The 7,516-nt window shown below is 60.5% G+C and overlaps 1 protein-coding gene across 1 annotated transcript; it reads left to right on the top strand.

Annotated features, from left to right (window-relative positions):
• Positions 1-1,010: 1,010 nt before the first annotated feature.
• Positions 1,011-7,441, top strand: GPR162 (G protein-coupled receptor 162). The gene is given in 6 exon segments (XM_040593885.1): positions 1,011-1,225; positions 2,863-4,644; positions 5,471-5,660; positions 6,235-6,386; positions 6,553-6,663; positions 6,665-7,441. Coding segments are annotated over 5 exon segments (1,710 nt in total). The 5' UTR covers positions 1,011-1,225; positions 2,863-3,804; the 3' UTR covers positions 7,082-7,441.
• The last annotated feature ends 75 nt before the right edge of the window (positions 7,442-7,516 follow it).

The following is a 7,516-nucleotide window of genomic DNA, read 5'->3' as shown; positions in this document are numbered from 1 at the left end:
TCAGCAGCAAGGCACTAACAGGGAAATGAGATGTCTTGTGAAGATTTTCTAGCCAGGATTGCCCTCGCCAAGGGGAGACAGCTGGAGGGGGAGCTTTACCCCTCTGACATGACCGACCCACTCCCCTGCACACTGCTCCCGCTTGTCTCCTTCCCTCTGGTCCCCTTCCCCTGACTGTGGGACGGCGCTGCCGGCTGCTGATGGCAGAGGCCACCACAGCAGCTGAGCCACGGGTGGGCTCTACTCGCCCAGGGCAGCTCGGGGCACGCCGCCCTCCGAGCACCCCTCTGCCAGCCCCGGCCCTTCGCCTCTGCCCCGCACCAGCACCCAGCCCGCGGCATCCCCGACGCGGTGGGTGCCTCCTCACCGCCCCCACTCTGGGAATAGGAGCCCAGCGCCGCCTTGTCCTGCAGCTCGCACGCCAGGGCCGGGTGCGTGCGAGGGGCGCCAGCTGCAGCAGCCCCTGGCCCGGGCCCTGGCTGAGCGCAGCCCCGGGAGCCGCAAGGACCCGGCGCGGCCGGGCGCAGCCTGCCCCGGGATCCCGCGCCGGGAGGGACCGGGACCGGGGCCAGGGCCAGGACTGGGACTGGGACCGGGACCGGGACCGGCACCGGCACCGCCACCGGCACCGGGACCGGGACCGGGACCGAGGCTGGGGCTGGGGCCGGGGCTGGTACTGGGGTCGGGGCTGGAGCAGGGGCCGGGGCTGGGCCCAGTGTCAGGGATGGGGATGGGGATGGAGCTGGGACCGGGGATGGGTCGGCGCCGGCACCGCCGCCGGGGCTGGTACCGGGCAGGGGCCGAGGCCGGGGCTGGGGCAGGAGCTGGGACCGCCGCCGGGGCCGGGGCTGGAGCTGGGGCTGGGACCGCCGCCGGGGCCGGGGCTGGAGCTGGGGCTGGGACCGCCGCCGGGGCTGTGGCCGGGGCGGCGGGGCGGGGGCCGAGGGCCGGTGCCGGGACTGGGGCGGCGGCTCCCGTGGCCGTCCGTCCGTCCCGCCCCCTGGCTGCTCGGGCCGGCGGTGCTCCCGCCGCCGTCTCCCGCCGCCGCTCCCCGCCCCTCGCCCCTCGCCGTCGCCCCGCCTGGCGGGTGGCCGGAGCGCGGGGCCGGGGCGGCTGCCTGCGGCGTCCGCTGCGGCGGCCGGGGCCGGGGCCGCCGGGGCCGGGCAGAGGCGCGCACAGCCGCGCGGGGCGCCCGTCGCCATGGCAGCGCTTGCTCCGGCGAGAGGTAAGATGGGTCCCTCCGGCCCCCCGCCGCCGCGATCGGCCCCCGCTCCGCTCCGCCGCCACCGGCCCCCGCTGCGCTCCGCTGCGCGCCGGCGGGCAGGGCCGCGCCCGGGGGGGTCCCGCCGACCCCGCGGCCCCCGCTGCGCTCCGCCGCCGGGCGAGGCTCGGGGCGACCCCGGGGGGCAGAGGGAGGGGGCGGCGGAGGCAGCCCCGCATCCCCCTCGCGCCGCGGGTTGCTCCCTTGCTGTTATTCTGGGTCATCTCCCCCGCAGACCCCCGCCCTCGCCTTCCCCTGAGTCACCGGCCGCGGGGGACTCCGCTCTCCCCGCTGGTGGGATGGGCGGGGGGCTCCGGCCGGGGAGCAGAGCTAGGCGGGGGGTGGTGGTGGGGGGGGGGTTCTCCGCGCTGGCCAGCCGGCATCAGCTCCGGGACTCTCCCCTCGTCGGGGGCGGGAGGCCCGCAGCTCGGATCGGAACCGGGCCCCCAGGCCAGCAGGGGCGGGAGGGCTCCTTCCGCGGCTGGGGAACAGCGTGGGCCACCAGAGCAGCGGGTGGGAAGGGCGGCAGGAGGGGATGCTGCAAGGAAATCCGTTCCCCTGGGATTACCAGGGCCGGCTGGCTCCGTAGCTGTCTCCAGAGGCCACAGGCCTAACTGCGGGAGCGCTGGCACTGGGGAGACAGATGAGCCGGGGCAGGGTGGCCAGTCCCGCCATGGCAAACCACTGCAGGCCGGGCGGGAGGGGGAAGAGCCGCAGGTGGCGACGGGGAGGGTGAGAAGATCCGTAGAGGCAGAAGGAAGGGCAGGGGCTGGGTGGGAACTGAGCTTCTAGCTCAGGCTAGGGGGGCACTGAGCCACCCGCAGAAAGGTGAAGCGTCCATCTGCTCTGGTGAAGGCACAGAGCAGGGCGGTACCTTCCCGGGACGTACTGCCTGGGCATCCCCTTTAGATGAGGACAGGAGAGGGGGTCTGAGCTGGCAGGAGCAGGGCTCACTGGCAAAGGCGAGTTGCCTCAGGGCTGGCTTAGCAGCCTCCTTCACTGGGTTTGTAACCATGGGGTGTCTGGAGACCAGAGCTGCTCTAGCAGGGACAAGCTCGGAGGGTGAGGTGCGTGGCCCAGGGGCTCGTGGTTCAGGGCTGCGGGATGGCAGTGCATTGCTGGAGTGGTGGCACGTGCCCGCACGCAGATGGGACGGGAGCAGCAGGTTAAAATCCAGAGCGATGGCAGAGAAAACCGGGGGGGCAAGGCTGGCGGAGCGGTGGGAGCCATGCGGCAGGAGCAAGGAGTGTCGCGGTGGGCGCGTGGGGAGGCAGGATGGGAATGGTGAGGAGCAATGCAGATCAGGCCTTTCATTACAGAAAGGGCATTAGCAGTGCTTTGGGCAGGGAGCCTCGGGCTGGAAGGGCAGGGAGCACAGCGTTGTCCCAGCAGCACTGGAAGGAGCAGCACGCTGGGAGCCAGAGTCCAACCTGAGGTACACAGGGGCTGGTGCAGATCTGGCTCTTCTGTTTCCTGAAAGACACAGGGAATGCTCTGCGCAGCCTAAATCCTGATAAGGTGTTTGTGTGGGCAAGGAGAGAGAGAGATCTGGGGAGACAGAATGATCTTAAATTACTTTCTCTCTTTTCTCTCTTCTGCAGTGAACCTCATGCCCTGAATCTCCAAGGGAACCTTCGAAAAGGACCATCCCCTCCCCGCCGTCTCCTTACTGTTTGCCAGCTCTGCCCCGCATAGTGCAGGAAAGCTTGAAAGGCTGAACCCTGGCAGACAGCAAAAAGGACAACCTAGTGAGGGTGCCGTGAGGTCTTGGGTAGGGAACCCTCTGAATCTTGTTCCTCACCCTTCGCTCTCCGTGGATAGCTGACAGCCTTGGCAGGAACCTCTACCTGCCCACGAGCGTGGCATTTGGTGAGGGGGATCACACATGGTGTACGTGCCACCCTTGCCATTTCTGTGGGACCTTTGTCCTGCCTCCCACCACCTCTGAAACTCTTGGCTAGCTCCTCACTTGCTAGGACTCTGGACAGCAGGCACTTGCTACTACCAAACTGTTTGGAGTCCCCAGCAGTCCCTGGCTGCGTGTGGCCTTCACCAGTCCCAGCAGAAGGTGGTCCCTGAGGCAGAAGGTGCCTGGTGGGCATGTGAAGTAAGGAGAGCTTTTTCTTTGGGGGAAGAGCGGAGGAGGGGGATGAAATAGATGGGGAGGGGGGGAAAAAGTGAGCCCAAGCGAGTGAGGGAAGAAGCACTGGCAAGTGTTCATGAGAAGGAGAGAGAAAGAAGGTGGAAGAAAGAAAAAGAAAGAGAACAAGGGGAAAAACAGGTGGAAAAGTTAGAACAAGGGAAAGAAATATAATCAAACAGAACGGGAAGGGAGGACTGAAAGTGAGACAGAGCTGATGGCTGTTCTGCCTCGCGCCTGGTGGCAATGCCTTGAGGAACCCCTTCAGCGTGCATACGCCTTGCATCACAGCAGCGGCAGCAGCAGATGAGGAGGGACGTGGCTCCCCCAGTGCGGAGTCCCCCTTGCCCTCTTACAAAACCCCAGCGGCAGGGACAGGGTGCAGCCTAGCAGGAGTGGCAGCATGGGGGACTCTGAATCAGAGTCCACCTTGCACAACAACTCGCTGTGGTGGCTGGCATGTGGGATGTTAGCCCTGTTGGCAAACTCTTGGATTATCCTCAGCATCACGGCCAAACAACAGAAACACAAGCCCCTGGAGCTCCTGCTATGCTTCCTTGCTGGGACCCACATCCTTATGGCAGCAGTACCCCTCACCACGTATGCTGTGGTGCAGCTGCGGCGTGAGTCCTCTGACTACGACTGGAACGAAAGCATCTGCAAGGTCTTTGTTTCCACATACTACACCCTGGCACTGGCCACCTGCTTCACAGTGGCCTCCCTTTCCTACCACCGAATGTGGATGGTGAGATGGCCAGTCAACTACCGGCTGAGCAATGCCAAGAAGCAGGCTCTGCATGCAGTCATGGGTATCTGGATGGTATCATTCATCCTCTCCACCCTGCCCTCCATCGGCTGGCACAACAACGGCGAGCGCTACTATGCCCGTGGCTGCCAGTTCATTGTCAGCAAGATCGGGCTGGGCTTCGGTGTCTGCTTTAGCCTCCTGCTGCTTGGAGGAATCGTCATGGGCTTGGTGTGCGTGGGTATCACGTTCTACCAGACCCTGTGGGCACACAGAAGACGCCAGCGATGCCGCCATCAGAGACCGGAGGAAGCATCATCCTGCTCTTCATCAGCACACACCACATTCAATGTGCCGGCCATTGTAGTGGAGGACGTACGAGGCAAAAGGAGGTCTTCACTGGATGGCTCTGAGTCAGCCAAGACCTCCTTGCAGATGACCAACCTCATCAGCGCTATTGTCTTCCTGTATGACACACTCACTGGGGTGCCTATCTTGGTAAGCAGCGAGTTCTCCCTTTCCCTTCAGAGTCTGCAGTTAAACTAGATTTCCCTTCCCTCAACTTTTAGAGAAGAAACTTTGTCCTCTGTCCACCAGCCGCAGAGCTGCTGCATCTGAATCGGTGTTATTCTGAGAACCAGTTTTAAAAAGATTGCAGTAATTCTCTCATCCTTCCGCAGTGGCATTTTCTTAAGACAAATCTAAGCCTGGGGAATACACACCACACAGCTAAAACCACTGTGGAAGTTTTTAAGTGTCTGAGAGGAGAGGGAATTACTGTGCAAACTTACAGGGGGCTCTACCTCTGTAAAAACGATGAGATTTCCATTTCTCCAATTTGCTGCTGGAGAACAGATACACCAGCTTTAAAAGCTGTTGCAGAGAGGTTTTTTCCCTTCTGCTTGTACGGTTGTAGTCAGCATTCAGGTTTCGGCTGGCTGGTTGATTCTCTGCGAAACTGGAGAGCTGAGGAAGTTCTTAAAGGGAATCATTAAGAGAACAGAGGCTTAGTCACAGCTTTTCTTTCCAGTGGCTGTGTCCTTTGTCAGCACCTATTTAGCTCCAGCTCATAATGAACACAGGGAGGGAAGAAGGGATGCTAGCACCAGGTCTTACGCTTACAGATGTGACAGCTTGGAATATGGTCCATCAAACCTGGGACAACACCCCAGGAACAGCATTTCAAAGGGGCATGGGGTGACGACTTGGAAAATCCTTTACAGACAGATTACGTTCTGCTACAGAATTGACTCCCATTATCTTTCTCCCTCCATCCCCACTTCTGTCTTCCTTCTCATCATTGTTTCTCTCTCTTACCTTGAAGGTCGTGAGCTTTTTTAGCCTGCGCTATGATACAGCCCCCACCTGGATGGTCCTGGCTGTGCTCTGGTGCTCCATGGTGCAGACCCTGCTGCTCCCCTCCTTCATCTGGTCCTGTGAGCGCTACCGAGCAGATCTCCGCACTGTCTGGGAGCAGTGTGTGGCTATCATGTCTGAGGAAGACGGAGACGATGGTAAGCTCCTTGCCACCCTTTCTTCACTAACTCCCTCCTCAAAAGACCACAGCAGAGGAAAGAGGGGTCTGCCTTGGGAAAAGGACTTGACGGCACTCGGAGCGGTGGTGTGGGTGGCTAGGTGGGATTTGTGTTACAGCTTGGAGTTGGCAACCATAAGAAAATTTATTCTGGAGAAGGCTCTGCCACTTGCTTGCTGCCTTAGGACTCACTAGCATCCAGGAAAAATTAGCGCAACATCCTTCACAGTAGATGCCAAGAGTAGAGACGATGTGTACAGCTGCCAAACCACAGCGAAAGTGACACGCTGGGCTTCAGCCCAACTCACTGATCCAAAGGTCCAAGTTCTGGCAGCAAGCGATTCAAAAGCGAAGCGGAAGAAACAGGGCAGTCCCTGGGTGCTTTAGTGCTGCTGCAAGCAGAAAGACGAGGTCCTTGTTCAGAGGTGAGTCCTGAGGGGCTGTAGGAAGGGCAGCAGAAGTCAGACAAGCATTAGGATGGCGTCCACATAATAGATGCCCCGATAACCCTCTGCTGGCTGGAAGGTGTTGACTGCTGTTCTCTTTGCCGTCAGATGGGGCGTGCGATGATTATGGCGACGGCAGGATCTGCAAAGTAAGATTTGATGCGAATGGTGCGGCAGCTGTGAAGCGGGACTCCCGGGATATCAAGCTGCTACCCATGCACCACATGTTGTTGCCCCAGGACAAGGTGCACTATCTGCAGGTGAGCCGAGAGCTGGCAGGGGCAGCCCCACAACACATGTCCTTCCCTGTCAGTCTCCCGTGCCTTGTGTCCTCTTGAGCCTCTCCTCTTGAGAAAGCCCCAGCTACTCCCCTCCGGTTCTGTCTCTTTGAGTCTTCCGTCACCTGCCTCCTTCTCTGTTTTCCAGGTCCCTATCTCCCGGAGAATGTCACATGATGAGACTAACATCTTCTCCTCCCACCGGTCCGCTCCATCCTTCCTACACAAGTGGTCTTCTTCTGACGATATCCGCATTTCCCCCCCCCCGCAAGCCTGGAAGCCCCGGCTTCTTGCCTCCTCAGCTGCATGACTACCAGCACCGCCGGCGGCCCCCAGAAGATGAGCTGACAACCCTACGGCAGTTTTTGGAGGGGGGGCTGATGCCCCGGGGCTCCAGCTCCAGCGCCTGCTTCTTCCGAGATGAGATCACAACGTTCATTGACGAGACGCCGCAACCCACCCCAGCCTGCAGCCCACGGCACTCCCGTCTCTTGCTCGCATCACGCCGCGATCGCCGCCTCTCCCTCGGCAGCAGAGAGGAGGAGAACACCGACCGGCCACGGCGCTGCTCCTTGGCTGGCAACGAAGCCTGGCATCTGCCAGATGGAGAGCAGGCACCGCGCGAAAGGACCCTTGAGGCCTGCGAGCCACAGACCTTCCAGGATCCCAAACTATAAGAGATCGCATCAAAAACATTCAGTGCCATCACAATTTTTAAATAAAACTTCAAGTGTTCCCTTTGTCCTGGGACCCGATCACTAATTTGCATTCTCATCTTTCTCGCCAGCAGGCAGGAAACATGGCACCCCATGCTGGTGGGGGAAAAAGAAGTGGGACAGACCCACAGAAGGTGGCTCGACTGACGGACAGACAGCCTGTGCCTGCTCTCAGGTTACAAATACATCAACCACCACCACCACCACCTGGCACCCTCACCAGTCCCATCCTTTCATGAACTCCACACCCTCGCATCCGCTCTGCCCGAAGAGACAAGGCAGACACAGAATGGTATTAAAATTCTATATTTGGAGTGTCAATCGTGTGTCTGTTTTTAAAATAATATATTAGTAATAATTTTGTTTCCATAGAAACAAAATGACTGTCCCAGTGTT

Source organism: Falco naumanni, chromosome 5 (genome assembly GCF_017639655.2).
Source record: "Falco naumanni isolate bFalNau1 chromosome 5, bFalNau1.pat, whole genome shotgun sequence".
NCBI classification, from domain to species: domain Eukaryota; kingdom Metazoa; phylum Chordata; class Aves; order Falconiformes; family Falconidae; genus Falco; species Falco naumanni.
The sequence above is the reverse complement of the archived record's forward strand: the minus strand, read 5'-3'. Positions and strand labels throughout refer to the sequence as shown.